At 34.0% G+C, this 22010-nt stretch overlaps 1 protein-coding gene across 1 annotated transcript in view; it reads left to right on the plus strand.

The window, feature by feature from the left end:
* The first annotated feature begins 1431 nt into the window (after window positions 1-1431).
* LOC126811693 (glutamate receptor ionotropic, NMDA 2B) overlaps window positions 1432-22010 on the plus strand; it is a 48433-nt gene continuing 27854 nt past the window's right edge. The window contains exons 1-4 of the mRNA XM_050537526.1: window positions 1432-1734; window positions 8117-8310; window positions 13922-14035; window positions 15358-15497. Coding sequence (XP_050393483.1) covers window positions 1438-1734; window positions 8117-8310; window positions 13922-14035; window positions 15358-15497 — 745 coding nt within the window. The 5' untranslated portion in view covers window positions 1432-1437. The remainder of the gene's footprint in view (window positions 1735-8116; window positions 8311-13921; window positions 14036-15357; window positions 15498-22010) is intronic.

The following is a 22010-nucleotide window of genomic DNA, read 5'->3' on the forward strand; positions in this document are numbered from 1 at the left end:
CCTCAAAATGGTGAAAAGAAAGAAAAAAGAAGTCTGGAAGTGGTTTGTTATTTAATTCTCCATCTTCGCCTTCTCTTATTAGCTCGCTTTAAATCTTCACAAATAATTGGTATAGAAGGGTTGTTTAACTTTCATGAGAATCCTAATAAAAGAAAATAGCAATTCCTAATGACTGTTTTTATTTGGATTATCTGCTACTTTCATTTGTTTCAGATGCACAGACAACCGACAGTATGTCAACGTTCTTCAAGATCTCCGTCGGTTTTTCAGATTAAATTCGAATAACGTCTGTTCCTGGACTGATTTAGGTACTAATACCTCCATCGAGTCTAAGACTTCTTCAAACTTCAAAGTTAAAGCAAGAAGTGTTTTTGTTGAAACAAAGGGATTGAAACAGTCTGCGTAAAACTGGCTTGAAGATTGTTCGAGGAATAATAACGAACCACACTATCTCAGATTGATCTATTCTTGTTTAAATCCAGAACATCAGAAATTCCTTATAGTAGAGATGATATCCTGTTAGCTACTGTATTGCCAGTAATTATTTTCCGATTGTAGATTTGTGTCGCACGGGAATTATTGTTACCGGCATATTCCACGAAACAACTATAGACAACGATAAGACCGCGCGTGGTAAATATAATGGGATAAGAAATGATAACATTTGTTATTGCATTAGTTTATGTCATAGCCATTATTATTACTGCTAATTATTAAATGATTGTTATTCAAGTGCGGTTTTCAATTTCTTCTGTGGTATTACATGGATCAAATCATTGCAATGATTGTACTAATTTTGTAATACAGCCATTCTTATTGGGCGCGCTTGATTCATAATCGCTGTCACATCTCTGCACGGTGTTTGTAGTCCACTCGATCTGATATTCATAAAGATCAGGCCAACGTTAATCCTTGTGATTGTTCTACGTTCTTGTGTGTTGGCCGTGTGATTTATTTCATCTGTCCTATTTAACCATACAAGTACAGCTTGGTAACTTATCTGATCTTTATACTCTACGGTTCTAAGGTATTATTTTCTCACTGACCACCAACTTGTAGGATTAATTCCTTGATTGTGACGTTTAGACATCTATTTCTGTGTGATCAGAGCCCGTAACCCCTTTAATAGCGCTCGAGATTTGAGTTGTCAAGGATGTTAGTGGCTGGAACTCAAATCGCTATCGTTCCGTGTAAATTTTAGTCTAGGACCAACCGTTCTGGAACATCTGAGTGAATTAATTCACTAAGTGATATACTAAAGCTTTAAAGTGCCATTCGTCCAACTTCATTTAAACGGTTAAGATGGTGATAGATATCGTGAAATTGCGCAGTACATTTTTCTTATTAATATACACTTTTATGATCACGGATGCTCAACGTTTATCAACGACTTTATTTGGAGTTATTCATCTACGAAGTGATCGAGGATATGAAAAAATGCTCAGGGGAACTTTGATGCAATATGTGTTTCGAAATCAAGATTTTATCAATATTAGAAGAAAGTTTAGCACATCCTCGAAATTAATCATTTTAACTGATAATGATAAAACTGATGTGATATTAAACATGTTTTGTGACCAAATATTACAATCAAGTCTTCCTATAATGTTTCATATAAATAATCCATTTTATCATTCTATTAGCCCATCACAGAATAGTTATGTAAATGTATTAAGTGATTATTTGGGAATACCTAATTTATCATGGGATCCTGATATTACACTAGCTTCACAGGTAAGTTTCTATTTTCTAAAAAGATATATTTATAATGGAGATATGTTTATAACAAATATTAATAGAGATTAAATTGTGTTACTGTAAAGGAATATGCAAAGATACAGTTTTTATTTTTCAATGAATATTAAATAAGGCAGATATAAGATGTTTAGTATCAACGTCACAAAAACATAATTTAAAAAGGCAGTCTCAGATAAATTTTCAGAAATAAAAGAGATTTGTGAAAGTCTGTCTATTACACACATTTAACAAACTTATGTACAACTATTTAAAGCCATGTGGTGCGCCTTAGAAGAAATTCCCCGTGGGGTTCTCCATGAGTCTCCGAATACAACGCTATGTAAGTGCCTGCCCAATTATGCCTAATTTCGTGTCAATGGGACCATACACAGTCGAATAATTAAATATCTTCAAGGAGTTGGGTAATCCCGTTACGCAAATCTAACGAATATAGCTGAACGACTCGATCTTTAGGTTTGAAACTTAGAGGCATGGTGCATTTACCATCTCGATAAGCTCTCATTTTCTGTGACCCCGTTTATCGGTTCGGTTTTGCCACACGCCTTTTATCTATTATGGACACTATCACGCTTTCATCCGTCTAAAACATAACACATACAGAACTGCAGGTACTATAATACTCCTAAAGGGTATTTCAGTCGGGCAATTAAAATCCCCCCCCCCCATTTATCAACAGTTCCACACCGGGTTTTCGTTAGTATTAAGAAGCCTACCGATTAGAACGCCGAGTTGTTCATTTCGATGGTGTCTTCGGAATATATAATATATGTTTAATCACTGTCGAACGAAGATAAAACGATTTATTATTTAGTTTCAATATCATATAATTTGAATTTTAGACTACCTATTTGGAATTCGGAGTGACTGTTTTTCAGGAATTAATTGGTATTCCTTTGGACAAAAACGTTGCCCAGTTTTCTCCAATACGTTAGCTACTCTTGGTTAAGGTGGGTCTCTTGTGTTGATATTATAAGCATGGGCCTAGCCACAATTCAAAGTCGAATCGACGACGATCTTCTGACTAATGACAAATCTATGATGCCTGGCAAGGTCATAAATATGGAGGAAACCAAATCTTATTTTGTCCCACATTTAAGAAGGACAAAGTTGTGCTACCTCAAGAAAAGGTAATAATACTGGAAACCGCATCGTGGACAAGGTCTCATCAGAATCGTGTTATCAAGTGACAATCAATTTGATGATGAATTGGAAATATACTCAGATTTCTGTATAAAGTCATAAACTGCTAATGACACAGATAATAAACCACTTATAATCAGACAACAGGATCTTGTAAAGTCCTTGTAATTTATAAGAGACAGATACGTATATGTTGTTGAAATCTATCTTGAAGGCTTAGTTAATACATGCCATGCCTCTACAATAAACTTCATTTAAAGGACCACAGGTTATATATTACTCCTGTTGTGTTATTAAGACTAGGATGAGAAAATCTTATCACACTGTTTAAATTTTAGAAGTAAGTCGCTCTTTTTTCAAAACGAAATGTTTCTGTAGAGAGAGAGAGAGGGGCAGAAGGGACGAGGCCCCCTGACATCTATTTCAAGAGTGAAATTAAATAATTTTTTTGCAAGCTGTCCTACTTAATTTACTTGAGTGTTGGGAGCATGAATAAGGGAGTTGGTCTCAGGGCTCACCAAACACCTGCACACCACTGAGAGATGGATTGGGTTTTTTCATTTCATTCATGACCTTTGTTGGTTTAAAATGATTATTGGTAAATTGATAATGCAATAATAAGGCAAACGTTCTGTTAATAAGTTTAAGTTGGTAAATATAATAACATGATGAACATGACTAATAGAGAACACAGAGAGAAATATAATAATAAAATGATCTATGTTATGGTTGTCCGCTAATCAAGTTACACATCTAACATAGGACGTGTCTATCTGTTCCAATAACAGATCATATCGATGTTTAACACTATTAACTTTCTACATAATGGATGCGGGTTTCTATTATCTATAATCCATAACATTTTTATATTCCGGGCTGCTCTCCTGGGACGGGTTTACGTCACATCATCCATGCCATGCTCATGGTAGTTCTATATTATAATCCCCATAGATAACTAAAGGAACGTTCATATTAAAAGAACTGCAGTCAGCATTCTGTTATTTGTTTGCTTTGGTATTCTTGCCTGAAAATCAAAAAACAGAATCACACTTCCACCATATTAGATACTTGCTTAGTTACCCGGCGTTGTACGATTGGATGTCTTTGCCTTAAGAATTTGCTAGAAAAATAAAGAGTTTTCCTGAAGGTAGTTTGTCAGTCTAGCAAAGTATTGTATGTCCCAGAATATTTGTAACATCCATATTATAATCATTAAATTCCTTGTACAAAACATACTCCTCGCAGTGTTTCGTTTGGTTATACCTAATCCCACTCAACACTGCCGTAATGAAAGCAAAGTTTTGTTCCAAATTATGACTATTAACAACCAATACCTAACTGTGTAACAATATCATTAGGGTTTAAACAGAGCTCCAAATATGTTTACATAACGTTCGTCATGACTCACGAAATTTATTACGCTCAATTAACCAGTGTATAACAGAATATTGCTGAAAAATGGCTAAAATATAAACAATACTGTTCGGGGACGAACAATACTTTCACCGTTTTTAATGCCTTACATCACTGTCCAAAGTTTTAGGGAAGACCCCAGATTAAACGAAGGGCTGTCATGTTGCTGAACTTAGGAGAGATTTGACTGAACGGGAAGAATAGACACACTCTCTCAAAAACTCAAGTATCAGAAGTCAATCCAGCAATGGCCAGAGAGGGATTTGTCGGGCCATTGCTTCGGGAATATAGTACAAAAATGGTTATAATAAAGTTATTTTAAAATTTATAATTTCAAGCGCTTTGTGTCTTTTAGTGAACAAATCCACAAACAAAATTTCTTCTCTTGACACGGGTAAAATATCTATTATCGTTCATTGTTCATTGTTTTGTTGTCTTTAATAACATAAAAAACAATGGTAGCATTTGTACGGTAGGGTATGGGTGGCGCCTATAGGATATAAGATTCATTCTCAAAAATTTATTCAAGTACGTGTATAAAGACAAATCAAGAAACGTTCAACTCCTTTCTTCGCAGTAAAAATTCTAGCGCGTTTCTTCATTTAATCAAGTCTCTAAAATCATGATTCAGAATTAGTAGACTAAGTATAAGAATTATATTCAAGGATCGCAAACATCATTCGAAATACATACTACTTGTCTTTTCCAGTTAATACTTTAAATTTGGCCGTTTTACCATTTTCGCTAAAACAACGGACTGGCCTATTAGTTTATTTATACTAGTAAATTAATAACTTCATTGAGATCACAGGAATGACGGCATTTGAAAAACAAATTATAGTGGGCTGTCTTTGGCAGTTAACCTTTTATCTATACACAGATCTTATAACGATAGGGTAAGTCTTAATAATAAGTTGAACTTATAATGCGCCTTTATTCATATCGTCTGCTACAAGAGACACATCAGACGTGCAAGTTACCTTTGACGGACGTAAAGAATATTATGTCTAGATAATATTAGGATAAAGGTTTCTGTCTCAATTAATTCCCCGTTTAATAATATTAAATAGATATTTTGTAGCCTTTGCTGGACATCAAATCTGACATTAGCTGGTCTTGCTAAGGGTGCGTTCATATTAGGATTGATATACGGAGTTAACTTTCGGATACTTTGTGTTTGAACGAAGACTCTCGGGCAAAACATAGGAGCTGCAACCGAAAATTCGGGTAGAAACCCAATGTTTCCTTAAAGGACAATATTGGTGCCAGTCATTATCACATAATATATGTGATAGAGTTGGTTAAACACATTCCAAATATAAATTTAACACAGAGATCATTGCTACGATAGCTGAGTAATACAGGTTTCCTGAATCGGAAGTGACGAACGCCAAAGGAAAATACGAGTCATCCCTCTATATAACTGACTGATGTGACGAGTGATAACAGATACACGGCAGAATTTCTGCTCACTAATAATTCTTTCGAAGACCGAAAGTTGTTATATGGGGCTGTAAGAGGATACCTGACAATTCAATAAAGTAATTGAATGTCATTAGATAAGAGAACACGAGAAAAATAGAAATAGTCCGTACATTCCCTTGTTTATATTCATTCTAACATGGTAATGCACGGACTTTTTCTGTTTTTCTTTCGTGTTCTCTTATCTAGTGGCAGTCAATTCTTTTTATGAATTGTCAGATATCCTCTCACAGTCTCACACAACAACTTTTGGTCTTGAAAGGAATTATTAGTGAGCAGAAATTCGCCCATGTATCTGTTATCACTCGTCACTTCAGTCAGTTACATAGATGGATGACTCATGTTTTCCTTTGGCGTTCGTCACGTCCTATTCAGGAAACCTGTATTACTCAGCTACCGTAGCAATGATCTCTGTGTTAAAATTATATTTGGAACGTGTTTAATTAGTTCTATCACATATGTGATCTGACACCAATATTGTCTTTTAATCAGCGTTAGTGGGCGTGCTGCTTCTCGCGATATACTGCTCATTAGTAAAGGATTTTAATACACTTTCGTGTGACAATTCACTTGACGTCAAAGGCTATCAAGCGAACTAACGAATTTCGTCAGCTTACACAAATTGTAATCTGTAAACACAAACTTTGGTCCGAACACATTTACTTCCGGTAAAATCAACGTGATCGCTGCTTAAAGTCCAGTTTTATTTCAAACAGATAACAAAGTTAAGAACTTCCCTTACAACTAAAAGTTAATTTGAACGAACTCTGGTGAGTTTTTAAGATAATTACAATTTCCAGGTACAATCAAATTACCTATAATATGATTATACCCCTACGCCTACCTTTAAAACAATAATAAACCTGCATCAAAACCTTAAATAAACCCTCGGAATAGAAATGAAATGGAGTTTAACGTCCTACGTTGTGCACCGACTGGGCTAATGATGACTGGATCTCGGAACAGACACAAAAGTTACACATTTTGGGTGAATATTTAAAGGGGCTAAATCGCTAATATTTGGGACTTAGAAATTGATACATACGGGTCGCAACGCGTATAATAATGTAATATGAATGTATATAAACTGATTTACATTCAATCTTTTCTGTTTTCACTGTAATGTCTAATCATTTATGTTCGGCAAAATACGCCAGAAGTCTCAATTGAATGGCAATCTCTAGCGCCCGGTTATTCCAGTCCACACCGATGGTATTTATTGCACATGCTCTCCAGATAAGAATATGGCGTCACCGTTTGACTTGACTTGTGGAATATGCGTAACCTCGTTTTTCAAGTCCATTTTTATACGCCCACATTGAAATGTGGTCGTATATTGTCGTCACCCCCGTCCGTCGGTCCGGCGTCCACAATTGCTTGTGGACGCTCTAGAGGCTAAAGTTAATATCCGATTGACTTTAAATTTATACACAGTGTTTAAGGTCATGAGACGAAGAAGCCTTTTGATTTTCAGCGATTTCCGATAATTACTGCCAGAGTTATGGCCCTTGATCACTTCAAAAAATCTTGTGGACGCTTTAGAGGCTACAATTAATATCCGATTTACTTTAAATTTATACACAGTGTTTAAGGTCATGAGACGAAGAAGCCTATTGATTTTCAGCGATTTCAGATAATTACTGCCAGAGTTATGGTCCTTGATCACTTTCAAAAATCTTGTGGACGCTCTAGAAGCCGAAGTTAATATCTGATTGACTTTAAATTTATACACAATGTTTAATGTTATGAAACGAAGAAGCCTATTGATTTTCGGCGATTTCTGATAAGTTCTGCCAGAGTTATGGCCCTTGATCACTGAAAAATCTTGTGGACGCTCTAGAGGCTAAAGTTAATATCCGATTGACTTTAAATTTATACACAGTGTATAATGTCATGAGACGAAGAAGCCTATTGATTTTCGGCGATTTCTGATAAGTACTGCCAGAGTTATGGCCCTTGATCACTTTGAAAAATCTTCTGACGCTCTAGTTACAAATGTACCAATGGTAAAATGTTTATTTTGTCTTAAATATTGGATATCAGAAGCCCATCTCTTCCCGGTAAGATCACAACATCAATGTTGATTTAAATTGATATATAATTTTTGTTTTCAATGTTGAAGATTTTGGATGATATTGAGTTAGAGACTTAGCTACTTTAAAGATGAGTAATTGTTTCAGCATACTGGTAGCCATCCACGTGTTCAGTAGGACAAATATGGTTGAAAAAAAAATCTTTTGTCTTTTTTGGAGGGTTGATCGGAGATTTATTTCATGAATTAAAGCAAATTATATTTAATCATTAGGTATTATTTATTTTGTAGGTAGAAGATGGTCGTAGATTACTATTATCACCTAGCTTATATCTACAAGTTAAAGCTATGTTTAGTATATTAGATCATTATAACTGGACTGATATATCATTAGTAACAACTAAATATACAGGATTTGAAGATTTTTTAGCAGCAGTTCATCAGTTAGTCCGGAATTCAAAAAAAGCTCCAAATGGAAAACCCAGGTATAATCAAATTACATTTACTTTATTTTATTGCCAGTGTATTTTGTCTTTGAATGATTTTAAAAGAGTATATTTGGAGATGTTTTAGTATTATGTCTATATAGCAATGTGAAAACAGGCAATTGGGGAGATGACAACGTTCTGATGACAGTGGAAGTAACTTAATGGACTATGTCTAGTAATTCTTTTCCAAATTGTTTGGCTATAGCAATTTTTTTAACATTCCGATGATTTTAATCTTTATAACCCCAAAAAGTCTAACATATCACAATCATCTTATAATCACCTAGTCAAAGGAATCTATTGGCAGTGGCGTCATTTTGTTAGGGGATCACACTACATTTAATTCATGTCCGTTTACTTCCCGATCTTTCCGCCCAAACCATAAATATTACCTCTTACCTGCTAGAAAATGGAAATTCTAGACCAAAATGTCAACAAAAATGACATGCAACAAAATGGGTAGGGTGCTAGATGTAAGGGCACTACACTCGTCCATCATGAGATCAGGGGAAGTAATTATAGAGGATCGTGTGCCATTCGGATACTGGCGGAGTGTATACAAGACAGACAGCACTGGTCCAACCACAAAACCCTTGGGAACTCCACTCACTAGCATAACTAAATCAGACAAAGTATTGTGTATTTGTACAAACTGCTAATGTCCAACTAGGTTTAATAACTATACATTAACTCAATACGGGTCAGACTAGTAATTCTCCCCTCACTGACTTTAATGCTGTCCGATAATAACATTTTTTGAACATTCCAAGGATCTTAATCGCTATAACCACAAATAGATGTTATTTAAATGCGGTTGTATATTTTCGTAATCCCCGGTGTTTATGTTCATGAAATGAAGACGCTTAGAATTACGTTCGACTTTTCATAAATGAAGCTGTCTAGAACTATACTTACGGTTTATTGCTCATGCCCATCTTGTGAACCCCCTAGTTATTGTCCGACTGTTTGGTAATTAATACGCATTGTTTATGTTCATGAGATGATGGATCCTAGCTAAATTTATAACCTGATTACCAGTATATGTTGTGCATAAAGTGTGGTTATAAATATCTGTTAATACGCATCTTAAATAAATCTATTTACCTCCTGATCCTTCCGCCTCAAAATCCTGAATATTCACCAAAACCTGACAGAGAATCTCAATTTACACAATCTTCTATGATTCTAGATTACAAAGACAACAAGAATTGCCTTGCCATGAAAGGGGGCCTGGAGGGGGGGGGGAGAGAATTGATATAAATACGTGAAATCAAGGGAAATAATTACTAATCTTAATCCATGCTCTCTGAATTCTTTAAGGTCATCAGCTGAACACCAGTATTGCTTGACAACAGTAAAACACTCCGAACAGAAGTTAGATTATATTTTTTTCTTGATTTTGTCAGATTTAGATTGGCGAATTTCTCATCCACATCCTTGCTTTAAATGAGTATTTTTAATCAATTATTTATTTTACTTGATTTATCACGCAATTTACTGTTGAATGTGTCAAAAGATTTTCGCTAATACTCAATCCATGTATTTCTTTTTTTAAAAAAAAACAATTTTAGAGTACCCGATAATCAAACAACATAGGGTGTTGTTAATTTGATTTCTGTTTTATGTCAGTAGTTTCATCACCTATTGCATTATCAATTATTAATCCGGTCATGATGGAATTTCTCACGTTATTTTCAGTGAACGAACACACTGATAAAAAAACAATAATGGTTATTTTTCATTTTCAGATCAATAATCTATCTGTGTTTTTTTGTAATAAAAATTAATGGAGTTGAAGATTATTTTATTTTTCTTGCATTCTGCTTCAATTTGCTCATGATGGAATGTAAACATCAATTATTCTCGTTGTAATTCAACGGTTACTGGAAGCAAAGCTTCACTTTGTAAATAATAGCTTTAGAAAAGCTTCATCTCAAGTCATGGCGCCCAATTCAAATCAACTCTGATCTCATTCATATTTGATTTTGAAAAAGTATCTTTTTGTAAAGTAACGTAAAGTAACACTTACACCACACCACACCACACCACACCACACCAACACTAACACTACACACCACAATGAACTAAAGTAGGTTTACAGGCAATCTTTGACAGTCAATGGGGTTCTTGACAAATCGGCCCTGTTTGTCGCGACGCAGGAGGGCCATCACGTAGTGATCTCTAAAACTATTATGGCCACTTCCGCCTTCATTTCTATCGGGTTTGGAGCTCAAAGTACGGCAATAAACTCGCTCTAACTTGACTGAATGAAAAATCTAACATACCTTTCGACTTTGTGGAATAACAATCTATAATTCTACTGATCTGTTTTTTGAAAATCTTATCGGATTCCTGAGAGCAGATGTAGGCCTATTTTCTTCATGATCACCATCAAAACATTGAAGAATCCATTATGTCGTAAATTTTATGTTAATTAGATTGCCATTACTTAGATTTTCCTTTTTCTCACTGTTTTATTGTCGATTTGGGATGATACGAATATTTAGTATATATTAAAGACGTCTCTATTCATTTGACCTCATTTGACGTTTAAACCTATATAATGTACATGAATTTTAGGTACTGGTTTTTTTTGCGGATGAATACAGCTGTTCTGTATTGTATTCTGTTGTAGACTGTGAAAATTTTGAATCCATGTGTCGACGCTTTAAATCACATGGATCCATTAAACCTTCTAACTGTTTAATTCCATTTTTTTCATTGAAGATTCTTATATTACAAATCTTTCCTTACACTAGAAACGTAATCACTGGGTCTCATCAACATACACACGGTATAAATGTTAACCCGGTCAGGTGATGACTATAGTCTCTGGGGCATCAACAAGCTATATGGACGACTGACGACGAATGCCAACAATAAAGGTGACCACAAGTCTGTATTCAAAGACATTTAAATGAGATAGTTCACCTGTTTATAGACTGTAACCAAAGATAGATAATTATAACAGCTACCCAAATCAAATTTTAGACAATGTCTTGGTGGCCTGTTCCACGGTTACCTTTAATTTGAGAATACATTAATGACGTCATCAAGGACGCCATATCTTTCCACCACAAAGATGGAATAATTAGCGATATGTTGCGCGGGTCAATCAAATTAATAATTCTGTGCTGTGAGATAACTGTTAGTTGTCTATTTACTCTTCCTATTGGACAATTTATAGTTATGTTACTGCAAATGAAGCAATGGGCGCATTCATTAATTGTGGGTAAGGCTTGAATCTTCGGAGCTGTCATCATTAAAATATAGTAATAGATAGACGATCTTTAAATTGGTGGGTTACAGGGTTAGTTTTGAATTTGCTATACACTATAACATAAATTTCAGGAAAAACGCGACCAAAAATACACCATGCTGAAATGGCCACCGGCAGGCGTCTCATTTATGGCAAATTTATCTCCTTGTTACCATTGGTTGTACTTTCCATTTGTTTTGCATGTCTGTGATTTCTTCGCCAATTGTCATTTGTAGAAAAAATCTAATCTGTCACTGACAAGTGATGGATAGATCCATCAACAATTCATTTATATCAAACGCGGCTGATAAAATGACCATTGGTCAATGGCAGTTTGTTATGACCATGATGATAAATACCACAACTAATGTGGATTAATCGCTTTACCTATATATCTGATATATTCTTTATTATTTTCATAAGCCTACATTCAATTAATTACTCGTATAATTATTGTCCTTTAGTATCGCGATATTTATAAATAGAACTGCTACGCCAAGTATGGTAATGTATTATCCTCACATGAGGCGATGAGGTCCATATTAACAAAAACAAAAGCAAAAATTGCTTTAAACTTTAAGTCTACGAAGGGTTGTAAACCGCTGTGCTTTGAAAGTAGATGGAGAATTAACGTACTTCTGGAGAGGCATTTAGTACTGAATTAACCAGACACAAGCAAAATGAACTGATTCGAATATATTTTGCAGAGACACTTTCAACATTCCTGGTTTTACACCCATTTGTATACTTCAAGTCTTGCCATTGCTTTAAAGGGGCAAACCCAAAAGATTATTTAATTAGGGCGAAATATTCTTCCAACCTTGTATCATATTGAAGGTGTTTCATGTTAATGTAGTTATTGTAGTTACACTCAACTTAGTCCATCGCATTGGCTATGCAATACAATTTTTGACCAGAGTACGACAGAATCGTGCAAAATGTCATAAGAACTGTCCATAAACTGAACATCAATACGTGTTCGAGAGATATACTCGACCTGAAGTAAGACAGTTTATTAACTCTAATTTTCTTTTAAAAATAAACAATAAATCATATGTTTTCTTACCCCCCTTTACGAAATAAACTTTGTTTGAAAAATAGTTTGTTGAATTTACTATGAGATTTATAGAACTGAAACTTTCATCTGTTAAAACTGGAATAAGGGGAAGATAACCTGGCAGAGCTATACCCAGGCTTCCCTGGAAATATATTTTGAATATTTCAAATATTGATGGAATCAGCTATGAAACACAGATATCTTATTCAGCTTTATTTCCTTCTTACTTTATCTTAGTGATGCCCTTAAAAAACATAAACTTGGTAAATATAGTAACAATGTCATGATTAAAATACTAAAAAAATGAAAATGATTAAAATATTTTTACTCATGAAGTTAATGAAATATCTTTCTTTAGGGCAAGTAAACCTTTGTACTAGTATTAATGTTGAGTTATGACTTCATGTTTTAATGGCCCAATATCAATAAATCGGTTTCAAAAAATAACAGCACCGTTGCCATGCTGATAGATCACATGTTTTGCATTTATTTTATGTTTTATTTATGTAAAAATTTAGCTGATTTTTAAAATATTATGCCTCAACAATGATTGCATGTTTGGTTGTTTTATATATGTAGATATGTAACTGATATTTAAAATATTCTGCCTCAGCCTCGTTACAATGCTTGAGACCCAGTAGTAAAACAGGAATCTGCTCCAAATTTCACCTGTCACATTAAGTGACCAGCTTCGCCTTCTAAATATTTTCTATTGTTTGTTTGTTTTGCTTTTTTAATGAACAAAGGAACGATACGCTGGGTTATGTATCTCATCTTAGTGGAACTGATCAGAATTTTCGGGACCATGATGTCATTATGGGAAATAGGCACGAATAAGGGTAAAGGCTAAAAGCCAAGAACTATTTCAGATTTCATCATAGGTCACGAGATGTAAATAGGGTTAGGGCACGTGATTGTTGACCAGATTGTGGGGCAGGTTTATTTGGGGAAGAGGTTAAATCTCCACATAAGAACTTACCTAGGATGATGGAAATTTAGTTCGTGGTATTTCCTAGTTTTATAAGGTTCTATTACAGCGAACAAATGTCTAATAAGCAATAGTTCTGCTACAGAAAAAAATATCTAATGAGTGACGACCAATAGATCTCGGTTATGATAAGTTTTTTTCGCCGAGACTATAAAATATAGATCCATCATAATGTATAATTATGAAAAATGTATTTTGAAGAATTATACCTAGTGGTTTTTATGGGGAAAAATCTGTGTAATTTAATTATTTATATAGATATGTATATCTCTCGGGATATTTAATGAATATACATTTATTGTAGATATAAGATTATAGAAGAACTAGAGCTACACAATATGACAAAGCCAGGTCTACGATATTCATTGGCTTCTTTACAACAAACTGATGCACGTATTATTTTATTTCATGGTAAAAGGTAAAATAAATCATTATTATAACGCACAGTATTTTAATGTGATAGTTTAACCAATGTAATGTATTGGTATACAACGTAATGTAAAATGCATTAAAATGATGTTTAACATCTTTCTTTTCTGCACCAACTGGGCTATGAAAACGGGCATACGCAATCCAGTGTGTTTTGATGGATATTTTGCGCGGACAGCGGCGCCAAGACCCATTCTTATTTCAAATTCTAAGTCAAATATTAAAGGATTCGTTTACGTGTTCGCCAACATAACATCGATTATTCGTAACATCTCGGAGACTAGGCAGTGGTCCTTGTCAGGTACACTTTGTCCTGTACTACTTACTATGCGGAACAATCAAATTTAGTACTTTTTAACCCTACATCTTAATATGTCCGTTTTAAATCCTACAGCGGGAGGAAACCAGATATGTGCGAAAAAAACTAAACGAGCCTTTTTCTTGCAAAGTACAACCACGGTGTCATTTCTAGCGCAACGCTGTATTGAAACATTTATCGATCGCAATATAGCTGACCCCATGGCTAACTTCTAATTGATCAAACTATATATTAAATGCAATGATCCAGAAGATTAATAAACAATCGAGATTTAAAATAATCCAATTTTGCGTCTGCTCGAGTCGATTTGGGAATATGTCTTGACCATCTAAGACTGTGGCAATAATATAATACTCTGTACGTGAGTTTTGAGAAACATTAATCATGATTTTTCTGAATCTATTAAAAGGCCATCAATTTGTAGATTTTCAATGTATGCACGGTTATAACTAAATTTAAATCAAAGTCAAAGTTGAACCAAAAGTTTCATTCTTGTGGGGGTTTTATCAGAGAAGACTTTTAAATAAAAATATATATAGGCGTATTTTCAAAAAATCGCAATCAAAAACGTGTGATATTTAAATGAGCCAAATTTACTGTGGACTACAGGTCTTTGGTCAATTCCAATGCGTTTTCAAAACCACGATTGTAAGTCTCAAGGATTAGGAACAAGGTCTCACGTCGGGTTTTGAGCTGTTCTCTGGGTCTACTGCCCCCCCCCCCCTCACACACACACACACACAAAAGGAGTCTTGCGAATCATCAAAATAAAATTGCCATGTCTTCGGACGTATCATAATTGCGTTTGATGGTTGTTATACCCCATTCTTTAGTTCAGCCCTTAATAGCAAATAGAAATCAAAATTAAAACCATTTTTGTCTTTCCGAAGTGTATGCATTTTTGTGAGATCATTTACTTAACTGTTAAAACCTGAAACCAGTTTAAAACGTATTAGCCTTTAAAATCCGATAAAACATTTTCTCTTTTCCAGCGTAGAAACATCTGAAGTATTGGAAATTGCTGGTGAAGTTGGTTTAACGGAGCGAGAGTATTTATGGATATTGACTCTAGATTCTATACCCAAAAATAAACTGATGATAGCTCCTAAAGGTTATCCCCTGGGTTTATTAGGTAATGTATCAATCATTTAGTTCTGATCTTTCTTGTGCATACTATTTAGTTGTATTCGTGACATGCCTGGTTAGCATCCCAACTTTATATCTCTTTTATTTTCATGCTTCGAAGATACTAAAATTTATGTGCACAGGACAAACGAGCGTTGATTTTACCCCTTTTCTCTTAGTTTAACGAAGACAAAATACCCAGTTATTGATGGGGTCCTACTAATTACTTAGGACAACATCAGCAAAGTATACATTAATTCTTTTTACAAACTTATTAGCGCCAAATGAACGACCTTTTAATAACATGAAAACCTGAAAAAGATAAAGATAGAGTTTTTTCCTGAACAAAATAGATGTAGTTAGATTCTATTTCTGGCAACTGGGGGCTTAATTTGTCTTGAGATGATAATTAAAATATGGTTTTGTGGGTAGTATCGTCATATTTTTTCTGACAAGTTCCAAGGGCTTCCTTAAAATTAAATTAAAATGTCTCTTTAAATCAGTTCTTAATATTTTATATTGTGGACACTAGGGAATAGAGTATTAACTACAGCGCTTATTTTACCAGTGTATTTAGAGGATGGCTTTTGGGTTTGAAGGTTTTTACTAACCCCATCTGTTGGAAGAGCTAACAGAATGAATTTTTATTATGTTCGATTGGCGGATTTAAAGGAGCTAAGTCTCTAAGTCAATATTTTCCATAACATTCGAAATTAAAAACACGAATTAGAATTCAATATTGGTCCATTTAATTCAATATTGATGTTGTTATCTTGTCGTGAATATATAGAATCCTAATATCCAATATTAAGGACACAATTAACATTTTATAATCAGTACACGAATCGTGTACCCTATGGTTTCGGGTGCCATTTTGTAATGAACAAATAAAAACATATCCTGCAACACAATGTGGAAGTAATTAGTAAAGGCTCATTCACAAACGACAAAATGATAATTTAAAAAACATGTAGAATGCACTAAGCAGGCGTAAACGACTGCTGTTCAATTTGAACTGTTCACGTATTTCAGCGAACATAACTGATTAGAAATTACAATATTGTTTTCGAAAATTGAACATAAATAACTTTACATACATTCATATTACATGAATATGTGCTTTTAGAACCATGTTTGTGTATTTCAAGGTAGAGTCATACGCGCTTGTGCTAATCTCAAATTTTTCTTGAATGGAATAAAGTCTTTATATGCGAAAGGCGAAAATTTGGTTATAGAAATAAAAATCCCTGTCAAGCAATCTAAAATTAATAATAAAATTATTTGACTGTTTAAAATGAAATCGTCCGATCGACGACCTTAAAGGTTCAATCAACTTTGATTATAATACACCCACTTAATAGCACTGGCCATAAGTTCAAAGAAAGAACTTAATCGGTACAAACGCTAAAAATGGTTATTTAATAAACTGTGTCTGCTTTATCTCAAACCTCATCCAGCAATGACAGAAAGTTTAGATATTCTTGACACTGGCTGAACAATCCAAATAAAATGGATAATAAAAACTATTGTCAAAACATCAAATCAGGCAAGTAAGGCTGTAGGTCTACCCAATCATCGGAACTAAAAACTACTATTACCCAGGTTATCCGACGGTTTAGTAACCCCTCAACTATCAGATACTGTCTGTAGTGAGGATTAGACCGAACCAAATGGTCACATCTTGGATACGGTTAGCGCACCTATCAATCTTTAAAACTTAACAGAAAGAGGACATTTGCCCCTCTAAATGACTGATACTTAGTAAAAAATTTGTTGTAAGTATCTTTAATAACACCTGTGAATACAAAAAAAAATGTAGAGTTGGGTTGTTTTTGTTTGTTTTTTTATTATTATTTGGAGGAGTGGGCATTTACGATCCCGTTTGAATTGGTTGTCGGAGTAACAATAATTTTGACTACAATTGCTTCAAATCTGCTATTTGCGACTACATTGTAGTAATTGACAGAGAGTAATGTCTTTCTTCGACCTTGCCATCTAAAAACAATTTCATGCATCACTATCACAATTAAACTAACAGGCCGAAAAATAGCTTTGATCTAATCCGATTTTAGACTTTTAACTCTACAACACGAAAAACGGACTCGTGAATGCATAAGAAAAAATGTTAACTACGCTTTATGGGTTGTGGATTATCCTCCCATTCGTAAAGCAGTGGTAAACCACAGAGAAGTTAAATGGAAGCTAACTCGATAGGGTTATTATGAAATTATTTAAATTTTAGATACATGATCTGTATATATAATATATCTATAACATATCTTCCCTTCTCGGTCACTTTTTGAATTTTGAAATAATTTGAGCGTTTTGCCGCTTCTTGTCGGTGATTAGTAGAACCGGCCCAAACATCTTGAAGTGGTTTGTTTCAGTTTAATTATCTTACATCGACTTGGGTGTTGGGCTAAACCACGTTTACGGACAACTTATACGGTTATCTTTAATTTTCTTTCTTAATTTTGCTCTGATTAAAATGAACTATATATTTCCGAAACGCTTCATCAATGCCCTTTTTAGTGATTGTTCCTTAAAGAACGTAATGCAACGTTTCAGGCACACGTTCTTCTACAACTAATTAAAAACAAACATAGAAATTTGATCCCTATCAATGTAAACTTTTAGTACGAAAATGTAATGTCGAGTTATTCCGTGACGCACCGTCTTTTATTACATTTGGATTTTAATAAACCCAGTGAGTAGCGTCAATCCGATGATTACACAAGTGCGTGTACGCTAATCAGATAAAAGTACGATGTGCTTATTCAAGATGACGCCAAACATTAATCAAATGGACCTCCTGTTTGAACTTGTGGAGTTTTTTTTATTATGACAAAGGGAGAAGATGATCCGCCCTCCTTTCTCACGACAATGATTTTATAAGTGTGTTTAAAGGTGACTTTTTGATATACAATGACGTTTTTATTTTGTGTTGTTACCAATATTCAAGCCTTATTAAATGTAAATAATTTAATTAAATTAACTTGTCCATAATATCAAATTTAATGTATTTGACGTTAAATCTGTAATAAACAACAACAATTCAAGAGTTTAGTGTAAAAGGAATTATCTGATAGGGTTTTATAGTCTTATATTGACTGATGACTACGTAGTGTGACAGGTAATTTAACTACAGATCAGTTGTTATACTCTCATTCAATCATCTCTAATAGTAACTTTTATGTTCTCTAGTATCGTCATTACCTCTTTGATTCTCACTTGTGTTGGGCATGACATCTCCACATAGGAGACGTGTTTGACCATTTCATGATTGTTTGTTAAGCCCAACACCCATTCAGTATTATTTTCCATAATGTTTTGTATATGTTTCATTAATTTTGGAATTTCACTTATTATATTACGTCATATCGTTCTAATTTTGTTATTAAATAAATGACCGTCATTTTATGAAAAGGAAATTTGTACCAACTGTTTATAACACTGGTTTTGTTTGTTTTGAATGAATCATAATAAAATTGATTAAAAGGGGTATCTTATCTCATTGCAGAGCAAAACTACAATAAATAGTCGATGCTAGAGACCAAAAGTTTAGCGGTGTAAATTATTTTCGGATATAACAGGCTTCGTATGATTCTTTAATATACTGGAACATATTTACGTATACAGTACTGACAAACCAGCTACTGCACATAGTACGGAACACTAATTAGTGACCAATGTGCAATTTCGTTTGATATTTTTTTGATATCAAAAAAGACGAGAAGGAGATTTTATTTATAACCCAATCCCTTAATTTACATGCACAAATAGATAAATATAATTCTTTGCTGTAGATTTCATTTGTACTGAACATTACGGCGTAGTGATACATCATTTTTTGACAGCAATTCAACCATTGCAAAGTCCTTTATATTGACCCAGTGTTTCCATCAAGTTCAATTGAATAACAATAGTTCATTTTTAATAAAACAAAAGGTACTTTTAATAAGAAATGAACTGTTCTTTGAAAATAAAAAAAGTAGTTCCTTTCCAACTGACCAATCAAATTCATGTAAAGCGATATCTCCTAAGTAGATTATGAAATATATCACACAAGCGATATCTACTGTAGAATGTATTATTGGGTGATAAATTATATTATCCTTACTTTGGGGCACATGGTCTTATTTTAACTTGGACCACATGATCTTATCTTTACTTCGGGTATATTATCTTACCTTTACATGGAGCACATGGTCTTATCTTTACTTGGGGTACATTACATTATTTACTTGGGGTATATTTACATGGAGTACATTAGCATATCGTATTATCTTTACGTGGAGCACACTATGTTATCTTCTTATTTCATCTGATTTTATTTTTTATTTTATCATTTCTGTTATCTACTGTATGTGATCTCCGATAATTTTATCCTAGTACGTCCCCGGATCCCTTCACTTTTTTTTAATTCTCTGTCTGTTTGTGTTTTCCTGAGTATGATGGCTTGTCCGTGTATTTGTTTTTGTGTAAATTTTGTGTGGTGCAGTCCCCGTGCACTTACTATTATCCTAGTAGTTCAAATTACCCTGACACAGATCATATTATAATACCTTTTAAAGATACCTTCCCCCGTACAAACTGGGCGATTTGATGATATATTTAGACTAAAACATATTCAAACCCCTCTTAAAACATTGCATTCGCGAGGAAAGTCATGTTTGTGTCACGTGATTTGGCTGTCGCGGTAATTAGCAACGGGTGCGAAGTCAAAGCAGAATTCATTGCATATAAAAGACGATGCTTATCTCAGAAACTGTTCTACATTTAAGTTTCACTTACTTAATCGTCGGGCTGACAATTAGTGACATCCTCTCATTTTTGTCCTGTGTGCGCTCCATGAGTGTTTTTCAAGGAATTCGGTAGTTTTCTAGTAAGACTGGATGTCTATACTTTCCAAATACTGTAGATCAAAATTGCCATACTTTTACCACCCGATAAATACTTTTGTGGGAAAGTATCTTTAGAATTGTTTAAAATAATTAGTTATGACAAACATTGAAAAGTAATAAGCCGATCTTCTGTTTTATCATTTCAATTTTCAAGTATCAAAACATCGTTTCCATATTTGAGTCATTGATTTATGTTATGTAGACAGTAAAAGGTCAAGCTAGATTGAAAGATTTCGTGTTCATCCTAGTGGCAAAGACCTTTGATATGATTTCATTACTGTAATGATATGAAGACAAATGTGATCGAGATGTAGAAAAACAATCGATTGATATGTTGACAAACCAAAGTGTCAAACATGGTTTCAAATATCAGACAAAACAGGTTTTTTTTTTTTTTCTTTAAAATATTAGCCGAGAAATCATTTGTAATATTTCTAAACCTTTTCTGTGTCGACCTTCATGCAACTCGACAAGCTTATGTTTTCTTTCAGGTTGTGTTTGATAAAAGGTCCGTTTTTATTCAACAGACTAAAACGCCTCAGATTTAGAGCCCTTTATCTAACACAGTTTTGAGTCCGGTACGTTCCAATTTTTCGGAATTGTAACACATAATAAAGTTATGTTACAGTTTTGTCAGTCCTGGTAACGGGGGACCTAGAATTGTGACGTAAACAAACACGCGAAACGTTACGGGAATACGGACTGACAATCGGGCATCCTTGCTAATCTCTATCATGGTCACTTCCGGACCCCTGTCTATGGAGTTGTTATATTAATGAAACTGAAATCCATAAATGAGAAGTGACAACGGGTGTTCTAAACAGATTAAACATACATGTATTCTGTCTGGTGTTTAACATCCACCACGGCTTGTTATTAAAAATGCATTTTGTAAAATGCGGATAAAGAGCTGGTCATTCTTGCTATAATAGTTCAAAAAATAGATAATGAAACATGATTATATTGAAAATTTCATTCAAATTACTATATTCTGAGCGAAGTTATGAGTGTTTGAAGGTTTGACAAGTTATAGCGTACATTGTTCATTATCATTGCAACGGTACTTGAAAATCGAGTCTAGTCTCGATTATCCATTTTATCGTTATATTTTTAAATCTCGCTGGTGTTCTAATCCATTGAATCTCGGTCATCCTAATGGTTATGGGTTTGTCGTGGGAATAAATGTCTAAATAATAGATTATATAACATTTAAAGCCAAAAGTAAGATTACTATAGACAGATTTAGCTCTTACATAATGCATCTTTAAATAAATCATTAATTACTGGGTTTATGGTATAGTCATTATGTAAATGAAATGAAATGAGGTTTATCGTATGCTGAAATCTCGTCAGTTTTTGACTGATCTGCAGCATTCCCGGATATACTATTTTCACTTTAAGGTTACTTCCAGAATGTTTTAATTAAACTAAAAGTGGTGATGGATAGAATTGTCTGATTTATCACCATATCTATTGACTTTTGACTAGAATTACATCTGATTTCAAACAGCTAGAAACCATTAAAATATTTTTCCAATTTATTGAACTTCAATTTTTGGGAAAACGGATGTTTTTGGAACCATTATCAAGTTAATGTGTCTATATCATGGTTTTTT

The sequence above is a fragment of the Patella vulgata genome, chromosome 2 (genome assembly GCF_932274485.2).
Source record: "Patella vulgata chromosome 2, xgPatVulg1.2, whole genome shotgun sequence".
Classification (NCBI taxonomy): Eukaryota; Metazoa; Mollusca; class Gastropoda; family Patellidae; genus Patella; species Patella vulgata.